The sequence below is a fragment of the Mobula hypostoma genome, chromosome 9 (assembly GCF_963921235.1).
Source record: "Mobula hypostoma chromosome 9, sMobHyp1.1, whole genome shotgun sequence".
In the NCBI taxonomy this organism is placed as follows: Eukaryota; Metazoa; Chordata; class Chondrichthyes; order Myliobatiformes; family Myliobatidae; genus Mobula; species Mobula hypostoma.
This window is the reverse complement of record NC_086105.1, coordinates 147218388-147244981: the sequence shown is the minus strand read 5'-3', so window position 1 is coordinate 147244981 and position 26594 is coordinate 147218388. Positions and strand designations below refer to the sequence as shown.

The 26594-nt window shown below is 43.2% G+C and overlaps 1 protein-coding gene across 1 annotated transcript in view; it reads left to right on the top strand.

Annotated features, from left to right (window-relative positions):
* The window catches only part of cyth3a (cytohesin 3a), a 118944-nt gene that overhangs the window by 81274 nt on the left and 11076 nt on the right, over nt 1-26594 (top strand). The window contains exons 5-9 of the mRNA XM_063059390.1: nt 4655-4773; nt 7604-7684; nt 11573-11685; nt 17227-17375; nt 19503-19614. Of these exons, the coding sequence (XP_062915460.1) occupies nt 4655-4773; nt 7604-7684; nt 11573-11685; nt 17227-17375; nt 19503-19614 (574 nt within the window). The remainder of the gene's footprint in view (nt 1-4654; nt 4774-7603; nt 7685-11572; nt 11686-17226; nt 17376-19502; nt 19615-26594) is intronic.

Genomic DNA, 26594 nt, shown 5'->3' with positions numbered 1-26594 from the left:
TCCTCCAGCATTCTGTGTGTGGTACTCTGAATTCCAGAATTGCAGAATTACCTGTGTTATGCTCTGTGGATGCTATGTGAAATGCTGAGTATTGGTATTTCTTGCATATTCTATTTTTGTTCAAGATTTTTGGCAACCTTTCTGATTTTTGAGTAATGGATATTTTCCTGAGGCTAATTGGTTCGTGTATGTCTAAGACAGGAAGCAAAGATATAAGAGCAGGGTTAACTGGCATCAGGGTTCCTGTGTGTTAACTTCACTGTCTTTATAACAGCTCACTGGGTTACAGAATGCCACAGATCTGTAGCTTCTGAGTAAAGAAACTTCTCTTTGCTTTGGTCTTAAATTGACAGAAGTGTAGCAGTTAGTGGGGTCGTTTTACAGTGCTAGGTCAGAGTCCCACTGCTATCTATAAGAAGTTTGTACCTTCTCCCTGTGAATATTCGTGTTTCCTCTGGGTGCTCCGGTTTCCTCCCACATTCCAAAGATGTATGGGTTAGGGTTGGTGAGTTGTGGGCATGCTATGTTGGTTCTGGAAATGTGGAGACACTTGTGGGCTGCCCAGCATGATCCTTGCAAACTTGATTTGACACAAATGAAGCATTTCACTGTATGTTTTGATGTACACGTGACAAAGAAAGCTAATCTTTATTTTTAATCCCTATAGCCTATTGCGAGGTTAAGGCCCAGTGTACATCTTGCAACATTGGCCTGTCACAATATAAATAAAATAATCCTCACATTCTTATGATTTAATTTGGATTGTAAGATCTCTGCTGAAAAATGACAGTTTTATGAAAAATGGAGTCACGGTAGACCCAGACCAGATTAACTATATCCTAGGGTTCTGAAAGAGGTAGCGTTAGAGATTGTGGCGGCATTAGAAATGATCTTTCAAAAATCATTGGACTCTGGCATGGTGCCAGAGGACTGCAAAATTGCAAATGTCACTCCACTCTTTAGGAAAGGAGGAAGGCAGCAGAAAGGAAAATATAGACCAGTTACCCTGACCTCAGTGGTTGGGAAGATGTTAGACTCAATTGTTAAGGATGAGATGATGGAGTACAGGACAAGATAGTACAAAGTCAGCATGATTTCCTTCAGGGAAAATCCTGCCTGACAAATCTGTTGAGGAGATTACAAGTAGGATAGATAAAGGGGATGCAGTGAATGTTGTACATTTGGACTTTCAGAAGGCTTTTGACAAGGTGCCACACATGAGGCTGCTTATCAAGTTAAGAGCCTGTGGTATTACAGGAAAGTTACTAACATGGCTGATCGGAAGAAGGCAGCGAGTGGGAATAAAAAGAGCCTTGTCTAGTTGGCTGCCAGTGACCAGTGGTGTTCCGCAGGGGTCGGTGTTGGGCCCACTTCTTTGTATGCTGTATATAAATGATTTAGATGATGAAATAGATGGCTTTGTTGCCAAGTTTGCAGATGATACAAAGATTGGTGGAGGGGCAGGTAGTGTTGAGGAATCGGGTAGGATGCAGAAGGACTTAGACAGATTAGGAGAAATGGGCAAAAAAGTGGCAAATGAAATACAATGTTGGAAAATGCATGGTCCTGCACTTTGGTAGTAGAAATAAATGTGCAGACTATTTTTATAAACGGGGAGAAAATCCAAAAATCTGAGATGTAATTGGACTTGGGAATCCTTGTGCAGAACACCCTAAAGATTAACTTGCAGGTTGAGTCAGTGGTGAGGAAGGCAAATGCAATGTTAGCATTCATTTCAAGAGGTCTAAAATACAAAAGCAGGGATGTGATGCTGAGACTTTATAAGGCACTGGTAAGGCCTCACCTTGAGTATTGTGTACAGTTTTGAGCTCCTCATCTTAGAAGAGATGTGCTGGCATTGGAAAGAGTCCACAAGGATGATTCTGGGAATGAAAGGGTTTCATATGAGGAACGCTTGGCTGTGGGTCTGTACTCGTTGGAATTTAGATGGGTAAGGGGAGGATCTCATTGAAGCCTTTTGAATGTTGAAGGACTAGACAGAGTAGATGTGGAAAGGATGTTTCCCATGGTGGGAGAGTCTAGGACAAGAGGGCACAGCCTCAGGGTAGAGGGGCATCCATTCAAAACAGAGATGCGGAGAAATTTCTTTAGCCAGAGGGTGGTGAATTGTGGAATTTGTTGCCACGAGTAGCTGTGGAGGCCAGGTTGTTGGGTGTATTTAAGGCAGAGATAGATAGGTTCTTGATTGGACATGGCATCAAAGGTTATAGGGAGAAGGCCGAGAAATAGGGTTGAGGAGGAGGGAAAAAAGGATCAGTCATGATTGAATGGCGGAGCTGACTTGATGGGCCAAATGGCCTAATTCTGCTCTTATATTGTATGGTCTTATGGAGATGGCAGCAAATCTGGAGCAACATAGAAGAAACTGGATGAACTCAGCAGTTCAGGCCATTTGCTGTTTTGGGTCGAGATCCTTCACCTGGACTGGAAAGAAAGAAGGGAGGTGGCCAGTACATGAAGATGGGGAGCGGGTGGAACAATAGAGTGGTTTAAAAAGAAGAAAATTTGTGTTTTGGAATGGCCACGTCGGAGTCCAGACCTTAACCTGATTGGGATGCTATGGCATGACTTGAAGAAGGCTATTCATGCAAGGTATCCCAGAAATATTGATGAACTGAAACAGTTTTGTATGGAGCAGTGGTCTAAAACAGGGGTCCCCAACCTTTTTTGCACTGTGGACTGGTTTAATATTGACAATATTCTTGTGGACCGGCTGACGGGGGTGGGGAGAGGTGTTCAAGTTCAACAGTGCGTGACAGGGAATGAGGAAAGGTGCAGCTGACTCATATCGTTTCATATCGCCAAATCACATCGTTTTCTCGCGGCCCGGTGGTTGGGGACCACTGGTCTAAAATGCCTCCTCGCCATTGTGCAAGTCTGATCAGCAGCTACAGGAAACATTTGGTGGAGGTTGTTGCTGCTAAAGGTTGTTCTATCAGTTATTAAATAGAAGGGTTCACATTTTTTTCAGCCTCAACTGTGAAGGATTAAACAATGTGTTCACTAAGGACATGAAAAGTACAATTGTTTGTGTGTTATTAATTTAGACAGATTGTGTTTGTCTATTATTGTGACATAGATGAGGATCACATTTTATGAGTAATTAATGCAGAAAACCAGGTAACTGCAAAGTGTTCACAAACTTTTTCTTGTAACTCTAGCTAGGGTGCCTAAGACTTTTGCACAGCACAGTAGTAATTTTATGTTTTGCACTGTACTGCTGCCGCAGAAAAAGAAACAAATTCCATGATGTATGAGAGTGATGATAAACCTGATTGTAATATGGATCTTTATGGTGGACTGGGAGTGGGAGGGGGGAAGCAGGAAACAGCAGGGGGACATTCTGTAATGATTAATAAACCAATTATTTGGAATTAACTGACCTTTGTCTTAGGTCTGGGTGTGCCTGCACCTGTGTCAACCCCTGCCCATGCCACTTGTCCCACACCCCTCCTGCGATGCTCCACTTCACCATTCCCAACATTATTTGCTCCCGCCAAATTTACAAACTCTCTCTCCTCTTCACATTAGGGTCCCTAGCTATATACATGTCCCTAAGACTTTTGTAGAGTACTGTACTGTGCCATTTTTCCAGTATGCATCTAGAGGAATTTGGGGATTGGAGAGAAGGAGCTTTGTACATATTCTGTAGTGACTGCAGTTCAGAAGTTCTTAATCATCATCATCATCATGTGCCATGGGCAGTCATGGTCTTTAATCTGAGAAGTTCTCATAAACTGTTCAAAACTTTTGCCTGTCCCGTCCTTTGACATAACTCATGAATGTCATGCACTGCCGACTGCGATTTCTTTTTCCCCCTTCCGTCAATTTTTCCCATCACTGTAAGGTGTTCGAGCATCACTTTCCTCAGTACTTCACTGGCATTAAAATGTATTAAGTCACTCAAGAAAATATTTATCACTATCCTGTTTATGCCCCTCATAATTTTATACACTTCAGTCAGGGCACCCTTTTGCTGCAAAGACAAGTCCAGCGCTCATCTCTTGACTGAAATGCTTCTTCCCAGCTGAACCTTCCTTGCAACCTCTCCAATAAGTGTAGGCATAAGGCCATATTCTCTGAGACCGAGTTTGATTCATAACTGTGCTCAGGTACATCTGGTTCAGTCTGCTTTTTCAAACCAGCATGAATGGGCTCAGGTTCTCCGATCTCCCACTTGATGCTAGATGTATGTGAATGTCCGGTGCAATCAGGAGTCAGGTAGTCCTGTTAAAGAGTAAAGATTAGCTGTTATGTCACATGTGCAGTACATTGAAACAAATACAGTGAAATGTGTCATTTGCGTCAATGACCAACACAATCCGAGGATGTGGTTGGGGCAGCTTGCAAGTGTCACCACGCTTCCCGCACAGACATAGCATGCCCACAACTGACTAACCCAACCCGTACATCTTTGGAATGTGGGAGGAAACCAGAGCACTGGGAGACAGCAGTTGGAAATGAACCCTGGCACTGTAAAGCTACGCTAGCTGCTATGGCATTTGTGCACAAGCCCCTTGACAACTGTGTGTCACAATCTCCAGGAAATGTGAGAGTAGGAGGGAACAGCATTGTGCTAAGATGCTGCCATCACATCCCAGGAATGTTTTGACAATTGTTTTTTTGTTTACAGGGTATACAGTTTCTAATAGAAAATGACCTTCTCCAGAACACTCCTGAAGACATTGCCCAGTTCTTGTACAAAGGGGAAGGATTGAATAAGACTGTCATTGGGGACTATTTGGGTGAAAGGCAAGTATCTTTTCACTTATTAGTCTGTTGCAGAAAGTTAGCTAATGGTGCTTTAGCATTGCTTCTAACATTTTGCTAGCTTCTGTCACTAGTTTCTCTTTGTAATTGATACATAGATGGTTACTGGATTCAGTGGTGTCTGTATCTTGATGACCATAAGAACACTTTAGACTATAAGGCAGAGGAGCAGAATTAGGCCATTTGGTCCATCGAGTCTTCTCCACCATTCAGTCATGGCTGATTTATTTTTCCTTCTCAGTCCCATTCTCCCCATAACCTTTGATGCCCTTTCTGATCAAGAAAATATCATCCTGCATTCTAGCCATATATGGACATAGGAGATTGCCTGACCACAGTGCCCATGTGAACCTGGAGTGAGCTCTGGAAGTCCCATGGACTATGTGGGATGTGTATGCAAGCTTTTCTTTTCTGCGCACCCACAGGCTTGTCTAGATATTTTCACATCTTCTGCTTGTCTAAGTTCGACCACTTAGTTCATCAGCTGGGATAATTAGTGGGGCTGAACACTGTACTGCATAAAGTTCACTCTTGCCAATCAGCAGGATGACTGAATTCAACCTCCTCTTCTAGAAATTCTCTGCTGGAATGGTTAATTACTGGATGAGGCTTCAGGAGCCACAGCTTCCTTTCTAAAAGACTACCAATGATCTAACTGGGTTATTACAAATGTTCACACTTGGAGTGCTGTGAGCAGTCTTGGGCTCCTATGAAAGGGTGCGCTGGCATTAGGGTCTAGAAAAAGTTCATGAGAATGATCCTGGGAATTAAAGGGGTAATGTATGAGGAGTGTTTGATAGCTCTGGGCCTGTACTTGCTAGAGTTTAGAAGAATGAGGAGGGATCTCATTGATATCTATTGAATATTGAAAGACCTAGTGGACATGGAGAGGATGTTTCCTATAGTGGGAGAGACTAGGACCAGAGATATTGCCTCAGAATAGAAGTACGTCCCTTTAGAACAGAGATGTGGAGGAATTTCTTTAGCCAGGGGTTAGTGAATCTGTGGAATTCTTTGCCACAGATGGCTGTGGAGTCCGTCTTTGAGTATATTTAAACTGGTGGTTGACAGGTTCTTGATTAGTAAGGGTATCAAAGGTTACGTGGAGAAGGCAGGAGAATGTGATTGAGAGGGATAATAAATCAGCCATGATGGAATGGCAAAGAAGATTCGATGGACTGAATGGCTTATTTCAGCTCATATATCTTATGGTCTTATCTTAAATGGATCTCATGCTTTTCTGTGTTGCTTATGTAATCCAAGCATGTCATCAGAAAGTGAATCAAGCAGCCAACGAACGTGGAGGAAATCAGCTACTTTAGATCAGCTTTTTTGGGCCTCACTGTAGAAAGCAAATATATTAGCCCGATTAATATTTTTATACAACGAGTGCTACTGAGGGTGTGTTTTTACTAATACTTTAGGAGGAAGACTCTCTGCAGAAGAATTATCCTGCTTACTTGAGGTGCTCACCAAAAGGAAAATTTGGAGGTGCTCAAGTATTAAAAGGTTAACAATTTCCTATGGCAGGAGGGTCAGTAACTACAGGTTTAAGGTGATCAGCTAAGAATGATGCTACTGGGGCTGGATGTAGTTGAATTATAAGGATAAATTTGATAGGCCTGGACAGATTTCTCTGGAGCAGAGGAGGTTGAAGAGTTGCTTTATAGAGGCTTATAAAATAGAATCATAGGGTTATAGAACACTGTAGCACAGAAACCATGAAAGAATGCAGATGAACATGAAACATTACAGCACAATATCAGCCCTTCAGTCTACTGTGAGCGGACCTTTTAACATTTTCTAAGATTAATCTAACCCTTCCCGCATTCATAACTCTCCAATTTTCTTTCATCCATGTGCCTAAGAGTTTTGTAAATGTCCTTTTATGTACCTGTATCTACCACTACTTCTAGCACTGAAGAGGCTTTCTCTGTATTCATAACTCCATGACCCTGAGGTTAGAAAGGAGGTGTGATGAATTCTTCTGATGTAGGCAGTGTGATCTGGAATATGTTTCTTAGGACAAATTTACTTGGAATTTTAAAAAGGCAAATGGATAAATGCTCAAAGGGGAAAATAATGCAGACTGCATTGAAAAGCACAAGGTGAAAGGAACTAATTGGAGACCTTTTCAGAATCTGAATCTGGTATATTACCACTGACATGTGTTGTGAAATTTGATGTTTTGTGGCAGCAGTACAATGCAATACATAAAATAGACTATAAATATATATAAGATATAGACTATAAGATATATTGTTGTAAAAGATTCAAAGTATATTTATTATCAAAGTATGTATGCAGTATGCAGCCCTGAGATTTGACTAACCGCACACATGGTTATTTGAATTACTGTCTCCTTCCTGTCAGCTTGAACCAGTTCGGGCATTCTCCTCTGACCTCTCTCATTAACGAGGTGATTTCGCCCGCAGAACATTTGGCCACCAACAATCATTCCATGGTCAAAGTCACATAGATCACATTTCTTCCCCATTCTGATATTTGGTCTGAACAACAGCTGAACCTCTTGACCATGTCTGCATGCTTTTATGCATTGAATTGCTGCTACATGATTGGCTGATTAGGTATTTGCATTAATGAGCAGGTGCACCTAATAAAGTAGCCGCTGAGTGTATATAAAGATTAATAAGTCATGCAAAAAGAGAGCAAAAGTAGTGAGATAGTGAGGCATAACGATCTGCAAGTTGACTTCAGGTGGGTAGAAATGTAGATTTGAGGTCAGCCATATTATTCTGAAATGGATGAGATTATATTTGGTAATTTGTATATTTTTGTATCCTTATTGCAGAGATGAATTTAATCTTAAGGTTCTACAAGCATTTGTTGAGCTTCATGAGTTTGCTGACCTTAATTTAGTACAGGCTTTGAGGTATGTGTTTTTCACAAATAAATCTTATCTGGTATCTTAGAATTCTTGTAAACCCAGTAGTTTATCAATGAATAATTGTGCCATTAAGGCTATAATCTCTGCCGACTATAGAAATATAAACTTTTATTTCACGTGCTGAATTTCCTTCCAAGCATTAATTAGATTCCTTTCATAAAATGCACTCTTGAAGCACTGTGAAAGAGGTGTGGTGACCAGGCTGGTGGGGTGAAGATACATCTCTACCAAAGGAGGTGTAAGCCACTCCTTGCCCCCCATTAGCCTGCTGGTCAGCCTTGGGCAAGGTGTAGCACCTGCTTGCCCCGCCCCGGATCAGGTCACTTGAAGCTGGGGGGGAGGGGGAGGGGGAAGGTGGTGGATGGTCGTATGAGCTGCTGGTACATATCACAGGACCTGGTTATGGGACCACAGATGCCAGGCAGACCATCTCTGAAGAGTATTGATAATGGCTGGGGTCACCCGTCTTGTAAAGACACTACCCAGAAGAGGGCAATGGCAAACCACTTCTGTAGAAAAATTTGCTAAGAACAATCATAGTCATTAAGACCAAGATAGCTCATTTGTACGACATGGCACATGTTGATGATGTGATGACCAGATTAGGTGTATGGTAGGAATTTTAAAGGTTAGCTTTATTAGGGTGGCATGGTAGTGTAATGGTTAGAATAATGCTATTACGGTGCCAGTGACCTGGGCTCATTTCCCACCACTATCTGTAAAGAGTTTGTACGTTTTCCCCGTGACTGTGTGGGTCTCCTCTGTGTGCTTCCGTTCCCGTCACATTGCAAAGATGTACGGGTTAGTAGAAGCTTAATTGGTCACATTGGTGTAATTGAGTGGTGCGGGATCCTTGGACCAGAGGGCCTTTTACTGTGCTGTATCTCTAAATTAAATTAAATTAAGTTTGCTTGGAGGATCCAAACGTTTCAGTACAGGTACCTTTTGTAGTGCATAGAGCGAAAGCCCTTGATGAAGTAGTCCCCGAATCTACATTGAGTCTGACTGATGTAGAAGAGGCCACACCAGGAGCACCAGATATGGCTGTTTATTCCCACACCCCCCTCCCCCCCATAGATGCTACCTGACTTGTTGAGTTCCTCCAACATTAGTGTGTGTGTGTGTGTGTGTGTGTGTTCAAGATTTACAACATCTGCAGAATCTCCTGTGTTTATGGGTAAGGTGTGGCAATGTCATGTTAACAAATCCTGGAAGACAAGTTTAAGTTCAATTGTCATTCGACCATACATGTGTCGCAAAATGAAACAGGGTTCCTCCAGGGTAAGGTGCTAAACACAATACCAACAGTCTCATGTAGTACAGACCACATATAATTACGATAGCAGTAAAACATACTTACTTGCGCCCATCACTCGTATTGGCAAGGCCTCCACCAGCTCGCCAGAGTCCACAAGAGCTAGGAGCAGAATTAGGCCATTTGGCCTGTTGAGTCTGCTGCACCATTTCATCATGGCTGATCCATTTTCCCTCTCGTCCCCATTCTCCTCCCTTCTCCCTGTAACTTGTCATGCCCTAACTAATCAAAAACCCATCAACCTCCACCTTAAATGCACTGAATGACCTGGCCTCCACAGCCACCAATGGCAATGAATTCCACAGGTTCACCACCCTCTGGCTAAGGAAATGTTTCCTTATCTCCATTCTAAAAAGACGTCCTCTTATTTTGAGGCTGTGCCCTCTGGTCCTAGACTCGCCTACTATAGGGAGCATCCTCTCCAGATCCACTCTGTGTAGGCCTTCCAGCATTCAGTCAGTGTCAATAAGATCCCCTATCACTCTTCTAAACTCCAGCAAGTGCAGGCCCAGAGCAAACAAGTGCTCCTCAAATGTTAACCTATTCATTCCTGGAATCATTCTCGTGAACCTCTGAACCCTTTCCAATGTCAACACATCCTTTCTTAGATATGGGACCCAAAACTGCTCACAATACATTAAGTGAGGCCTCACCAGTGCTTTATAAAGCCTCAGCATTACATCCTTGCTTTTATTTTCTAGTCTTCTCGAAATGAATGCTAACAATACATTTGCCTTCCTTACTACTGACTCAACCTGCAAGTGAACCTTTCAGGTGGGGTTCTCAACCTTTTTTATGCTATGGACCTCTGTCATTAACTGACGGGTCCGTAGATTGTAGGTTGGAAACCACTACTTTAGGGAATCCTGCACAGTACTCTCAAGTCCCTTCTGCATCTCAGATTTTTATGTTTTCTGCTCATTTAGAAAATAATCTATGTTTTTATTCCTTCTACCAAAATTCATGAGCATACGCTTCCTGACATTTCTTTTCCCATTCTCATAATCTGTCTAACTCCTTCTTCAGCCTCCCTGTTTCCTCAACACTACCTGCCCCTACACCTAACTTCGTATTGACATGGAATGTGAAAAGAAGTGGTCCCAACACTGATCCTTGTGGAACACCACTAGTCACCAGCAGTCAATCAGAAAAGACTCCCTTCGTTCCTACTCCTTGCCTCCGGACAGTCAGCCAATGTATTATCCATGCTGGTATCTTTATTGCTTTGGAGCTCATCAGCCTTGGACAGCAGCCCGCCTAGGAGAAGGGAAACTCTGATTTTAAATCTCCTCTGCCTGGCGGCCATGCCCACCCACGGAAAGGCTTTGGGAGTAAACCCCGAGGAAGAAATACGGACCCGGGGTCCCTAAGGCAATTTGATGTTGTTTACCACTTCACTGTGGTAACCTCTGCGATGACACTGGTGCCAAGCTGTATTGGCACTTGCCCTTCCCTTGGGCTACATCAGTGACATGGAGAGGGGGAACCCACTGCATGGGCAACAGCCGGTTCTTCAAACCTTCCCGCCCAGGCTTGCACCCTGGAGAGGACACAGTCCACCAGAGGCGCAAACCTATGATTCCCTGGGGTCGATGGCTGCCCTCTACTATCTTTCTTGTAATATCGTGGGCTCTTACCTTGCTAAGTAGCTTCCTATGTGGCACCTTGTCAAAGCCCTTCTGAAAATCCAGGTAAACACCACCCACTGATTCTCCTTTGTTTATCCTGTTTGTTATTTCTTCAAAGAATTCCAACAGATTGTCAGACAAAAGTTTCCCTTAAGGAAACCATGCTGACTTTGGCCTATTTTATCACATGTCTCCAAGTACCCTGAGACCTCATCCTTAACAATTGCCTCCAACATCTTCCCAACCACTGAGGTCCTGGGTCAATCTTTTAAGTTATCCCAGGTGCAGTCCATCTTCTTCTGGAGTGAGCTTCTGTTGGCATTTCTGCAGTATTGGGTTTTTATGGGATGGGGTTGCTAGCCCCATGCCCAACCCTCCTCCTTTCACAGCATAGCCAAGTAGAAAAACATACAATTACAAAAAAATATAACCCAAATCCTTGAGTCGTATGCCCTTTAGATTGATGGTGCATAGGTTGTTGTCTTGGAGCCCTGATTCTGCAAGAACAAGCATGCAACAGTCCTTATCATGCACTATAGCAGTCGCAGATGAATGCAATCCACTGACAATTGCAGTGTTACATCACCAGAAAAACGGTGGGACATTGGGGTGATGTGGTTCACAAAATACTTGGTACATGCTTGTCTTTGGGTTATGTGTATCTAACTGTACTAAGAAGCAGGAGAGATTAGCTTCCATTATTTGGCACGTTCAACCTATTTTATAAAACCATCATCACATGGTGGTACAAGAAACAATGCCCCAGTGTACTGGCAGCTTTGAGCTGTTCACGTTGTGCGCTATGGAATCCGTAGAACATACAGCAATGAATAAGCCCTTGGCACTGGTTCTGCCCTTCAACTCAAGCAACTAAACACTGCTGATTGAACAAGTTGTTTCGCAACTGATTCTCCTGCTGTTCTGTGACAGGCAGTTTCTGTGGAGCTTCAGACTACCAGGGGAGGCGCAGAAAATAGACCGTATGATGGAAGCATTTGCCTCGCGTTACTGCCAATGCAATCCAGGGGTCTTCCAGTCAACAGGTTGGTAAAATTATATTTACAGGCAACAAATACATCCCATAATTTTGTTTATTAGGACATAGAATACTAAAGCACAGTACAGGCCCTACAGCCCATAATGTTGTGATGACCTTTTAACCTACTCCAAGATCAATCTAACCTCAAGCAACACATTCAGAAGGTCAGGCAGCATCTATGGAAAGGAATAAACAATCGGCGTTTCGGGCCAAGACCCTTTATCAGGAATGGAAAAGAAGGGCTTAGATGCCAGAATAAGTAGGTTGGGAGGAAGGGAATGAGGATAAGCTACAAGGTGAAACTAGTGGGTGGGGGATGAAGAAAGAGGTTGGGGGGTGATAGGTGGAAAAGACATGGGGCTGAAGAAGAAGGAAACTTTAATTAGTTTTTATTCAGAGGTACAGCATGGAACAGGCCCTTTTGGTCTAACCATCCAAGAACATACTTTTTTTAACCCTAGCTTAATCACAAGATAATTTACAATGACCAATTAACCTAATAATGGGTATGTCTTTGCACTGGGTGGAAATCCATGCGACTACAGGAAGAATGTACAAACTCCTTACAGACGGTGCCAGAATTGAACTCTGAACTCCAACACCCCATGCTGTAATACTGTCGCGCTAATCACTGTGCTACCGTGGTGCCCATTTTTCTAACAAGTTCCTGGGATACCTCTTCAAAGTGTTTTGCCCCATAAAGTATCATAGATAAATATAGCTTGTAATCATCTGTGCACTCTCAGTTAACTCTCATTGTCAAGCATTAAGCAGTTTTTAATGAAATGATTAGCTAAAGTCACATCACCATAGAACAGTACAGCACAGGAATAGGTAATTCGGTCCACAATGTTGTGCCGAACCACCTAAAAAGCAAACCAAAAACACCCAAACACTAATCCCTCCTTCCTACTCAACATCCATTTCCCTCCATCCTCCTTACATCCATGAGCCTATCCAAATGTCTCTTAAAAACTCATAGGAACATTCTGAATGTTAAAAGGGCTGAATAGATTTGATATGGCAAAGTTATTTCCTGTGGTAGGGGATTCTAGGACGAGGGCATGACTTCAGGATTGAGGACATCCTTTTAGAACTGAGATGTGGAGAAATTTCTTTAGTCAGAGAGGGTGGTAAATCTGTAGAATTTGTTGCCATGAGCGGCTGTGGAGGCTAAGTCATTGGGTGTATTTAAGGCAGAGATAGATAGGTTCTTGATTTTCCAGGGCATCAAAGGGTATGGGGTGAAAGCAGGGGAGTGGGGATGACTGGAAGAATTGGATCAGCTCATGATTGAATGGCGGAGCAGACTCAATAGGCTGAATGGCCTACTTCTGGTCCTATATCTTATGGTTTTATGGTCTAAAAGCGTCTAATGTATTTGCCTTTACCACCATACCAGGCATTCACAATGGTCTGAGTAAGAATTTACCCCTCACATCCCCCCTCACCTTCAACGCATGCCTTTCTGGTATTAGACATTTCATCCCCGGGAAACCAGTACTCTCTTGTCCACTCTATCTATGCCTCTCATAATCTTGTAAACTTCTATCAGATCTCTCCTCAGTCTCCGGCGCTGTTTATCCAGCCTCTTGCAATAGCACATGTGCTCTAAATCAGACAGCATCCTAGTAAACCTCTTCAGCACCCTCTCCAAAGCTTCAACATCCTCCCTATAGTGGAGTGACCAGAACTCCAGATGTGTCCTAACCAGAGTTTTATGAAGTTGCTGTTATTCTTTTTGGCCATTTTAGTCCTTGGTTTCTTTAAGTATTCTCAGAAACATAAATATAATTCAATCTGTAGCAATATTGCAGCCTTCCTCTTGACACAGAGTGCACCTTCCTCACTGCCCTCTACCCCCTGTTCCTTCCCTTACCTCTGCTCCATTCATTTGGCCGTGGTGCTCTTGAAACATCTGAGTGCGCACTTCCCCTTGGGTGGGGTGGTGGATAATCTGGGCATTTGCTGACGCTGAAGTTGTAGAGGTCAGCCAGCACCTGTGTACCAGCGTGGGAGTAGATAGCTTAAGGAAGGCTGAATAACTAGGGTAGGAAGTGTCTGCTCTTTAGCAGGACAGTCAATCTTGTTCACACTCCACAATAGTACCAGTGACAATACAGTACTCTACTCTAAAAATCCTCTCCCAGAGGGGATGGAGAAGGGGGCAGGGAGGAGATTAAAATAGAAGAAGACACTGATTTAGTTTTGAAGCTTGTTACTTGCGCTTTGTTTGCCTGTGGTTTTGTATTTCTCCATCTGGATCACTTCCCTAATTTCGGAAAAGGAAATATAAATGCTATTGTAGAATGGTGTGCATGCACCTTTGACCACTCGGGTTAAGTTCATTCAACAGGATATCCTCTAACCCAGCAACTTCTTCAGAATCATTCGTGTGAAGTGTGGCAGCTGAAGCCTCACTTGTTTCTCTGAACTTTGCCTCTTTATACAATTAAATTTCTTTTTTCCTTTCTAAATACAGCCAGTGGCCACTTTATTATGTACCTCCTGTATCCAATAACGTGGCCACTGAGTGTACGTGTGTTTGCAGTCTTTGCTGTTGCAGCCCGTTCACTTCAGGGTTGGACGTGTTGTGTGTTCAGAGACGCTCTTCTGCACGTCACTGTTGTAATGTGTGGTTATTTGAGTTACTGTTGCCTTCCTGTTAGCTTGAACCAGTTTCACTATTCTCCTTTGATTTCCCTCCTTAACAAGTTGTTTTTGCCCACAGAACTGCCGTTCACTGGATTTTTTTTGATTTTGCACCATTCTCTGTAAACTCTAGAGGCTGTTGTTTAATGGTATTGGTCCATGGCATGAAAAATGTTGGGAACCCTTGCTAAAGTTATATCCTCTTGTATTAGCTACTACTCGCTTGGGAAAATGTCTCTGGCTGTTCACTCGATCTGTGCCTCTTATCATCTTGTACACCTCTATCAAGTCGCTTCTCATCCTCCTTTGTTCCAGAGAGAAAAACCCCAGCTCACTCAACCTATCCTCATAAGACATGCTCTCTAATCCAGACAGCACCCTGGCAAATCTCCTCTGCACCCTCTCTAAAGCTTCCACAACCTTTCCTATAGTGAGGTGACCAGAAATGAATACATTTGTTCATTCTTACATGCTATGTGCAATGTTTAATGAAATTGAGATGCTCCATTTTGCAAATTGTTTTGAGATGTCACCCAGGATCTGATATTTAATGTTTGGTAATTCAATTGTTCATGATTGATTTGTAAATTGGTATATTTTTTACATGTACCGAGTGAAAGACTTGTATAACAATTGTCCTGCATAAATTGTGAATACAGATCATTTCATTACAACAGTACATTGTTGTTGTTGTTCGTCCATCGTTGACGTCGATGAGGACCTCGACACCATAATGATGGTGTCGAGACTAGCGCGTGATTTGGATCTAAGTGAGGGAGAGTTGCGCGGCGTCAGCCTCACTCTCTCTTCCCAATTCCCATCTGGGTTCAGTGGCAAGACAGAGTCTAGACGGCTGGAGATGGGACTAGGCACAGTGGATGACCAGGACATCTTCTGTGTCTTGTCCTGCTCTACACGTTCCACGACGCTTGCAGAGACCGCCTTCTTGACCGCTGGACCTTCCAGCTCAATCCGCCGGAGTCTGTCTTCACATGCTGGGATAGACAACTCCCTATCTCACCGAGGGTTTGAGACCCGTCGGCTACCCTCACCTGGTTTAGCCGGCTTGTCGAAGCCGTTGCCCGGGGTGTGGCCGCTGTCGCATGTAAACAGCTACGGGGAGCCACAGGTGAGAGCTGAGTGCCAGGTGGGGACCAAAGGTGGACTAACTGCCCTGAAAAGGACGCGACATGTTCCCCCATCAGAGGTGCTACCCCTCCCTGACACCCCTATACCCCATATACATTGAGGTAGTACAAGGGAAAGTTGTAACAGAGTACAGAATAAAGTGCTACAGCTACAGAGAAAGTGCAGTGCAGGCAGACAGTAAGGTGCAAGGCCCTAATGAGGTAGATTGTGTGATCAAGCGTCAACCTTATCATACTAAGGAACCATTCCGTAGTCTGACAACTGTGGGACAGAAGCTGTCCTTAGCCCAGCGGTACGTGTATTCAGGAGTTTGTATCTTCTGCCTGAGGGAAGAGGGGGAGAAGAGAGAATGTCTGAGGTGGGTGGGGATCTTTGAATATGCTGGCTATTTTAAGAGACAATATGGATAGAATCCAACGATCAAGGGAGGCTGGTTTCTGTGATGTGTGGAGCTGTTTCCACAACTCTGCAGTTACAGGGCAGAACAGTACAGACTTAAATAAGCTGGCTTGGTGGAGAAGTTTGAGTTGGTGACACAGTCAATTTGAATCACTGAAGGATGTTCGATGGCTATGGCAGGGTCTTTCTGCTATCACCTCCTACAAAGTGAAACTAAGTGATGTAGTGTCAACAAGGTTTTGCTCCGAAATGAGCTGTGTCTTTTATGTTCACTTTGACCATCAAAACATAGAGGCACCTTCATGAAATCACATGCCCCAATGACCCTGTCATTTCAGTCTCTGGGGTTGACATGAGAGCATCCTTCAGGAGGGAAAACCCATGGAAAGCATCTGGTCCAGACGCAGTACTAAAGATCTAATGTTCGCTGACGACACCACTGCTGTTGGCCAAATCAAAGATAGTGGCAAATCAGCATGTAGGAGGGAGACTGAAAATCTGGCTGAGTGGTGCCACGACAACAACCTCCCACTCAATGTCAGCACGATCAAGGAGATGATTATTAACTACAGGAGATGGAAACCGAAGCTCCATGAGCCTTTTGTCATAGGAGGATCAGAAAGCTTAAATTCCTTGGCATTATCATTTCAGAGGATCTGTCCTGGGTTCAGCATGTAAGTGCCATTGCAAAGAAAGCATGGCAGTGCCTCTACTTTCTTAGGAGTTTGCAAAGATTTGGCAAGTCACCGAAAACTTAACAAACTTCTGTAGATGTGAGGTGGAGAGTATATTGACCTGAAATGGCATGAAATGGAATCACCAATGCCCTTGAATGGAAAAGCCTGCAAAAAGTAGTGAATACAGCCCAGTCCATCACGGGTAAAGCCCTCCCCACAATTGAGCACATCTACATAGAATGCTGTCACAGAAAAGCAGCATCTGTTATTAAGCACCCCTACTACCCAGTCATGCTCTCTTTTCACTGCTGCCATCAGGAAGAAGGTACAGGAGCCTCAGGACTCACACCACCAGGTTCAGGAATAGTTATTACCCCTCAACCATCACTCAGCTTCACACACCCCACCACTAAACTATTACTCACTTTCAAGGATTCTTCATCTCATGTTCCTGATATTTATTGCTTATTTATTTATTATGATTATTTTGTTTTTTTCTTCTTTATACTTACTGTGAGTGCCTGCAAGGAAATGAATCTCAGGGTTGTATAAGGTGACATATATGTACTTTAATAATAAATTTTCTTTGAACTTTTGAACTTTGTGGCATTAATATTGAAGAAGAATGTTTGGATTGTGTTTAACTGTTTAACTTTTGCTGTCCACAGACACATGCTACGTGTTATCATTTGCCATAATTATGCTAAATACAAGTTTGCATAACCCCAACGTTAGGGACAAACCTGCTGTCGAAAGGTTTATATCCATGAACCGGGGCATCAATGAAGGTGGTGACCTTCCAGAAGAGTTACTCAGGGTGAGTGCTTGAGTAGAACATTTTCCCCTTTTTGTCCCAGTAAAGGGCTGTGAAGTGGGTAGCTGTTGGGGAAATCTTTTCCATGAATCAGGAAGTTGTTTCCTCTATCAGACAGCTGAGCTGGCACTGCTCGGAGTTCCTAAATCAAGTTTGTTCAAGTTTAATGGTCATTCAACTATACAGATGAATATAGTTAAATGAAACCGTGTTCCTCTGGGGACAAGGTACAAAACCACAGTATCAAGTCGCACACAGCACACATAGTACACTTAATTCCAATCGAAGAAAGACATACAGTTACACAATAAATAATATATACATATAAAACAATATAGCTCAAGTCCCTGAGTGTCATGGCCTATAGATGTTGTCCTGGAGCCCCTTTTTTATCTTGCACCAATGTAGCTACAGATGACCACACTCCAGCTTATCTTTCACTGAGTGAACACTGGAGGGCAGCCCCCAACCCAGTACAAAATCCAACAACACACAGCCAGCTCTGGCATCTCCTTCCTTGGCGGCTGCAAGAGGGGACCCTGAGGGATAAGGGCCTTATCCACGCAACAACTGAGGCAATGCAGCTCCCCTGACACCAGTCTCTCCAATGAACCAGTGAATCAGAGTCTCAGTATTCTCTGTTACCAACGTCCAAAAGGGTGAACAGTGCTATGCTGACCTTATAACCTCCTCCAAGATCAATCTAATACTTCCCTTCCACATAACCCCCCCATTTTTCTATCATCCATGTGCCTATCTTACGAGCCTTTTAAATGTCCCTAAAGTATCTGTCTCTACCACTACCCCAGCAGCAAGTTCTGCGTGCCCACCACTCTCTGTGTAAAGAAACTTACATCTGACAACCCCATATACTTTTCTCCAATCAGCCTAAAATTATGTCCCCTCTTATTAGCCATTTCCACCCAGTGGAAAAAGTTTTTGGGTGTCCCCTCTGTCTATGCCTCTTTATCATCTTATACACCACTGCCAAATCACCTCTCATCCTCCTTCACTCCAAAGTGAAACGCCCTACTTATCTCACTCTAATTCTCATAAGACATGCTCTTTAGTCCAGGCAGCATCCTGGTAAATCTCCTCTGCACCCTTTATAATATGCAAATACTTTGAGAGGCTGGTCATGGACCACATCTGCAGCATGCTACCACCCACACTGGAACCCCCCCACAAATTGCCTACCGACACAAGCCGTCGACAGATGATGCAATAGCCACAGCTCTACACCCAGTCCTTACACACCTGACACAGTGGTGTCAAGAAAACAACCTCTCTTTCAATGTCGCAAAAACAAAGGAGCTGGTTGTGGACTACAGGAGGAATGGAGACGGGATAGCCCCTATTAACATCAATGGATCTGGGGTTGAGAGGGTGAACAGCTTCAAGTTCCTCGGCATCCACATCACCAAAGACCTCACGTGGCCTGTACATACTGGCTGTGTGGTGAAAAAAGCACAACAGCGCCTCTTTCACCCCAGACGGTTGATGCATTTCAACATGTCTCCAAATTCTAAGGACTTTCTACAGGGACACAATTCCGAGGATCCTGACTGGCTGTATCACTTCCTGGTATGGGAACTGTACTTCCCTCAGTCACCGGATTCTGCAGAGAGTGGTGTGGACTGCCCAGCACATCTGTGGATGTGAACTTCCCACTATTCAGGACATTTACAAAGACAGGTGTGTTTAAAAAAAAAAAGGGCCCAAAGGATTATTGGGGACCCAAGTCACCCCAATCCCAGCTGTTACCATCCAGGAAACTGTACCGCAGCATTAAAGCCAGGACCAACAGGCTTTGGGACAATGTCTTCCACCAGGCCCTCACACTGAAACAATTGTATTTCTAAGCTATATTGACTGTTCTGTTGTATATCTTACAACAGAACTTATTTATTAGAAATTACTGTAATTTGTACATTGCACATTCAGACGGAAATGTAACATAAACATTTTTACTCCTTATGTGATGGATGTAAGAAAAAAAGTTTAATTCAAATTCCAAATGAAAGATTTGTACTGTCCTTTAAGAGTGTCCATTACTGTAATTAAAAGCAGTTAAGTGGTGTTTTTATATTATTAGTTTTGTGCTAATCCCTTTTCTCTATCTTTCTGCAGAACTTGTATGATAGTATTAAGAATGAGCCTTTCAAAATCCCAGAAGACGACGGAAATGATTTGACCCACACGTTTTTTAACCCTGACCGAGAAGGCTGGCTACTAAAACTAGGTGAGTTTGACTTATACAGGTTCTGCAGTAAAAGGAGATTTAATGGGTGTTGCCTGAGATGGACTTATGATGCCACTGTAACAGACTGGGGAGTGTAGTGGGTACCACTATTAGAACATAGAACAGTACAGCACAATGTTATGCCAAACCATTTAAATTAATAATCATATGGTCAACTAATCTCTTCTGCCAACACAATGACCATATCCTTCTATTTCCCTCAGGTTTGTGTGTGTATCCAAACATTTCTTATAAGGCCCTAATGTATCTGGCTCTACCACCACCTCAAGCAGTGAACTCTAGGCACTCACCATTCTCTGCATTTAAAAAAGAACATGCCCTTCATATATCCTTTGAAATTGTCCCCTCTCACCCTATATACATTCCCTCTGGAATTAGACATTTCAACCCCAGGAAAAAGATACTGTCTGTCTACTCAATCTTTGCCTTTCATAATCTTATAAACGTCTTTGAGATCGTCTCTCAGCCACTCTTGGCACTGAGGCTTGTGTACATAACGTAGGCTGATGTAGACGTGCTATATTGCTGCATTCATCCTTCATCACAAATACACTGAATTCAGCCTGCTTGCTCTTTCTGCTCTTAAGAGCTTGTCCTCCGTCCTGGCCAGCGTTTAACTCTCAGGGAACATGACCACGTTAAAGATTCCTGGGCATTGCTTTGGGATCTTGCTGTGCACCACCTGCTATGTTTCCCACAGGAACACATTTAGGCCATTTGGCCCATTGAGTCTGCTCTAACATTGAGTCATGGCTGATTATTTTTTCCAAGCCCATTCTGCAGCCTTTTCCCTGCAATACTTAATCCTGATTAAAAACAATGTCTAAACTTCAGAAAGATATTCAGTGGCTGCAAGACTTCTGGGATGCCCCTGGGATCTCAAAAATGCATACATCCCTCTCATTTAGGTACATCTCAGGAATATTTCTGCTTTATGCAGGGGTTGTTCCCAGTGCCACAGTACTGTCAGTTGGTGTTGTGAACTGGTGTGTGGTGGTGTTTGGGTTCATCTTATGGGCTCCCATCTTCATGCTTTAGTTGTGCTGCTGAGTTATGGTTATAGAGTCATAGAGCCCTCTAGCCCAGAAATAAGGCCCTTCGGCCCATTTCCTCCATGCTGGCATTGCCTTTACACAAAAGATCAAGGGTCAACTTTATCCGCCATATACATTTATATGTATTAGAAATTTGGTGTGGTGTGTTAGTCAATGCGGGGCATGCAGCAAAAAACAACATTCAATAAAGAATAAAGAATTATGTAAAAATAAAGTTAAAGATTAAAGTACGGATATAGAATAAATCCATGTATTTACAATGTAAAGAGCATTATAAAAAGTGGTTACAATGCAGTGACTGAGGTAACAGATAGACCCCCCCCCCACCCCTTCCCCCTCTATCTATAATGGTTGATCAGATTAACGGCCTGGGGGAAGAAACTTTCAGGATGGTGTGTAGTTTTTGTTTTAAAAGCCCTATAGTGCTTTTGGAAAACACAGTTTACTGGGTGGGGGTAGAGTCTGCCTGTCTTTTTCCCCTGTTCCAAGTCCTGCAGTGATGTTAGACTGTAGCCAATGATGTTTTTCTGCTGGCCTGACAGTTCACTGTTATCATATATTGTAGTAGAAGAGTGAAACTGTCAAGTAAGCCCTGGCATTTAATTTACAGTACTGTTGTTTGTCAGTTTAACTTTTTTTTAAATTTAGAGTTACAGCATAGTAACGGGCACTTCAAGTCATCAAGGGGAAAACGGTTGGGGTCGTAGCTTGCTGCAGGAATTCTTCAAGACTGTGCCCTAGGCCCAACCATCTCCCAATGCTTCATTCTATGTGCGGAGAATGGAGGGATGTGGACATTGGGAATAGTTTAGTTTGGCGTTTATTTAGAGATCCAGCACAGTAACAGGCCAATCTGGCCTAACGAGCCCATGCTGCCCAATCCCACCCATATGACCAATTACCCTACTAACTCATATGTGGGAGAAAACCTGAGCACCCGGAGGAAACCCACACCATCACAGGGAGAACATACAAGTGCCTTACAGTCAGTGGTGAGAATTGAACCCAGGTCACTGGCGCTGTGATGCGTTGCGCTAACCGCTTTGATTAGTTTGGCACAACATGGTGGGCTGAAGGGCCTGTTCTTACACTGTACTGTTCTGTGAAGTTAGGTCATATTTAATATCCTTACTGCTGCTGGTTTGGAATTACTGTAGTGTGGGAGACTTTCAGGTGGTCTGCAGTATTCTAAGAACTGGCTTGTTGCCTCCTTTTCTCTGGCTAAAGGGGATAAGTAATGAATACCAGCTTTGCCATGAATAACCGTTGTTTCACAACTTGCCTTTTGAGACTGTTAAAATTCAGATATAAATTTAATGGCTTTAAAGCAGATTGCAATGTTCAAAAAATGGTGTTTCAGGCAGCAATGTATAATATTTTTCCAAGATTTTTTTATTTGGAATCGATCTAATTAGAGGTGAAAAGCACCTTCAGTGAAATCAAACCTGATAGGTCCAGAAACAAGCAACTATGATCCACTTCTCAGCGTGCTGGAAAGACTGATGAAGGGTTTCGGCCCAAAAACTCGACTGTTTATTCCTCTGCATAGATGCTGCCTGACCTTCTGAGTTCCCCTAGCATTTTATGTCTTCCACAGGAAATATTTACCAGGATGTTGCCTGGACTTGGAAGCCTGAGAAGAGATTTCATAGACATGTTGGAGGTTGAGAAGTGACCTGATAGAGGTATATAAGATCATGAGGGGCAAAGGCAAGGTGAAAGCAGAGACAGTACAGTGCAAAAGTCTTAGGCAAATATATATTGCTAGGGTGCCTAAAAGTTTTGTATAGTTCTGTAGTAACTTATGTATTGCACTGTACTGCTGCCACAAAAACAAATTTCATGACATGTGAGTGATGATAAACCTGTTTCTGTTATGGGTCTCTATTGTAGACTGAGCGTGGGAAGGAGGCACGGAAAGGGGAATCAATGTTGGGAAAACAGGAAGGGAGCGAGAAGCACCACAGAGACATTCCTGCGGTCACAGGGTTGGGTGTGTTTACACCCGCGCCACCCCAGCCCCGGCATTCCTCTGCCAACTATCCCACACCCTCCCGCGGTGATCCACCCTCACCATTTCCAACATCCTCTGCTCCTGCCTGATGTACAAACTCACTCTCCACTCCACATTGACAAATACAGTACTGTGTAAAAGTCTTAGGCACCCTAGCTGTATATATATGCCTAAGACTTTTGCACAGTACTGTAGTCTTTTCCCCAGAGACATGAGTGCTTTAAAAAAAGAGGCGATAGGTTTTAAATCAGTAGTGAAAGTTTTAAAAAGGACATCGGGGGCAGCTTCTTCACACAAAGTGTGTATTTGGATGAGGCGCCACAGTAACATGGTGGTTAGCGTGACACTGTTACAGCTTGGGGTGTTGGAGTTTGAACACCAGCTGGAAGAAGTTTGTATGTCTTTCCTGTGAGTGCATATGTTTCCTCCCACAGTCCAAAGATGTACTAGTTAATAGGTTAATTAGTCATTGTAAATTCTTCTCAGATTAAACTAGGGTTAAATAGGTGGAATGCTGGTTGGTGTGGCTCATTGGGCTGGAAGGGCCTGTTCTGCCCTGTACCTCTAAATAAAATAAATAAACAAATAGTGCTTGCGGTAGAGTGTATCAGCAACATTTAAAGGCCATCTAGATCAGTAGAGGATAGAGGAGACTTAGGGACTATGGGTCAAATGAGGGCAGATGGGACTAGTTCACTGGGAAACACAGCATGGATGAGATGGGCTCTGTGACCCTATAACCTCCAATTTGTTCCAGGTGGGTCAGGATTTGGGTTGGAAGAAATTGTGCTCAGTCTGTCCACTGTAAGAATGCCATATTTCAGTCATGATGATTTATTCTTATTAAATATTGAGGCTTGAATCTCATTCACAAAACAAAGTCAAGGTAAATTTATTATCAAAGTGCATATACATTACAATACTCTACCCTGAGATTTGTTTTATTACAGACAATTACAGGAAAATAAAGAAATACAATAAAATATTTGAAAAGCTACACATAGACAAAGACTGACAAACGACCAATGTGCAAATATAAAACAAATAATACTGAGAACATGAGTTGTAGACTCGTGAGTTGTGGAGTCCTTGAAAGTTAGTCTATAGGTTCAGAACTGTGTATTAACCCCTCGATTTCTGTTACGATACTGAATGCGGTGTGGTTCCAACAGTGAGGCATCCTCAAAAAATTATAATTTATGCACGGCTTTATTTTTCTTGCATTACTTGTGATTTTCCTATTGGTTTGTGTGTTTGTTTGCTGTGGCTTTTATTTTATAAAATTGGCTTAAATGTGCCTTCTTGTTTTCCTTATGACCTATGACCTGTCACCTTTCTGTTCTCTGACTGGCTGTCTCTGCTTCCTCTGCGTTAGGAGGTACGTACTCGGAGATCTTCCGCATCCTCATGTCTGTCGCACTGCTTTACTTTGCCCCCCTCTTTCTTTGTTCTGAAAAGCAAGAAAATGTTGTTGTGAGGTGCCTCCTGCGATTATAAATTCCTTGTTAGCTCTGCAATACTTCCTGGAATTGTGGGTGGTACAGTAGTGTTGTGGTTAGCGCACGGCTTTACAGCACCAGCAACCAGGATTCAACTCGAGGAGTTTGTTCGTTCTCCCTGTGAGTGCGTGGGTCTCCTCTGGGTGCTCTGTTCCTCCCACAGTCCAAAAACATGCGGGCGAGTAGGTTAATTGGTCACATGGGTGTAATTGGGTGGCACGGCCTGTTACCGTGCTGTATCTCTAAACTAAATTAAAATATAAATTCACAAAGCTTGACATTACCGAGGTACACAATCTTCAAAACATCTCCTCTTGGCAATCATCAGAAAAAAATTAATAAAATGCTTGCCTGCTTTACAATTAGACCATAAGACATAGGGGCAGAATTAGATCATTTGGTCTATCGAGACAGCTCTGCCATTCTATCATGACTGATTTATTATCCCTCCCAACCCCTTTCTCCTGCCTTCTTCGTTACCTTTGACACCCTTACTAATCGAGAATCTATCACTTTAAATATAAACCAGTGACTTGGCCTCCACAGACACCTGTGGCAAAGAATTCCACAGATTCACCACCCTTTAACTAAAGAAAATCCTCCTCACCTCTGTTCTACAGGGTTATCACTCTGTTCTGAGGACAAGCCCCTGGTCCGAGACTCTGCCACTATAAGAAACATCCTCTCCATGTCCACTCTATGTAGGCCTTTCAGTGTTCAATAGATTTAAATGAGAGTCCCACTCGTTCTTCTAAGCTCCAGTGAGTACAGCCCCAGAGCCATTAAACACTTTTCATAGGTTAACCCTTTCATTCATGGAATAATTTTTATGGGAACCCCCTCTGGACCCTCTCCAATGCCAGAACATCCCTCTTCAGATAAGTGGCCCAAAACTGCTCACAATATTCCAAGTGCGGCCAGACCAGTGCCTGAGAAAGCCTCAGTAATTTTCTATTCCTGTACTGAAATCTTGCCTGTTAGAGTTCTTCGAGGAAGTAACAAGCAGGCTGGACAAAGGAGAGGCAGTGTATATCATTTACTTGGATTTTCAGAAGGCATTTGATAAGGTGCCACACATGAGGCTGCTTAACAAGATAAAATCCTATGGTGTTACAGGAAAGATACTGGCATAGATAGAGGAATGGCTGACAGGCAGGAGGTAGCGAGTGGGAATAAAAGGAGCCTTTTCTGGTTGGCTGCCAGTGCCTAGTGCTGTTGCTCAGGGGTCAGTATTGGGACCGCTGCTTTTCACATTGTTTGTCAGTGGTTTGCATAATGGAATTGACGGCTTTGTGGCAAAGTTTGCAGATGATATGAAGATAGGTGGAGGGGTAGGTAGTGCTGAGGAAGCAATGTGATTGCAGCAGGACTTAGATTAGAAGAATGGGCAAAAAAGTGACAGATGGAATACAGTGTTGGGAAATGCACGATAATGCATTTTGGTAAAAGGAACAATAGTGCAATTATCTAAATGGGGAGAAGGTTCATACATCGGGGTGCAGAGAGGCTTAGGAGTCCTCATGTGAGACTCCCAGTAGGTTAGTTTACAGGTTGAGTCTGTGGTAAAGAAGGCAAATGCAATGTTGGCATTTATTTCAAGGGGAATAGAATAAAAAAAACAAGGAAATAATGCTGAACCTTTATAAGACACTAGTCAGGCTGCACTTCGAGTATTGTCAACAGTTTTGAGCCCCGTATCTCGAAAGGATGCATTGTCATTGGAGAGCGTCCAGAAGAGGTTCACATTGTTTGTCAGAGGATGATTCTGGGAATGAAGGGATTAACATATGAGGAGCGTTTGGCAGCTTTGGGCCTGTACTCACTGGAATTCAGAAGAATACTGGAGAATCTCATTGAAACCTACAGAATACTGAAAGGACAAGATAGGGTGGATGTAGAGAGGATGTTTCCAGAACTAAAGGGCACAGCCTCAAAACTGAGGGGCGACCTTTTAGAACAGAGGTAAGGAGGAATTTTTTTAGCCAGAAAGTGGTGAATCTGTGGAATGCTTTGTCACGTAATTTGGTGGAGGCCAAGTCTGTGTGTATATTTAAGGCGGAAGTTAATAGTTTCCTGATTGGTCAGGGCATCAAGGGATATGGTGAGAAAGCAGGTGTATGGGGTTGAGTGGGATCTGGGATCAGCCATGATGGAATGGCAGAACAGACTTGATGGACTGAATGGCTTAATTCTGCTCCTATGTCTTGTGGACTTAATGGTCTGTAATACCAGCTCCCACTAATACTATGTCAGTACGGTGGTGAAGTGTGCTAACCAGACAATAAAGGGCACATTATTATCTCCACTTGGCCCCAGTGAGAACGATGGGGGAAACATTACATCGGGAGGTGAGAAATTCTGTTTTAAACAAAAGAAGTGCAATCCCTCAAT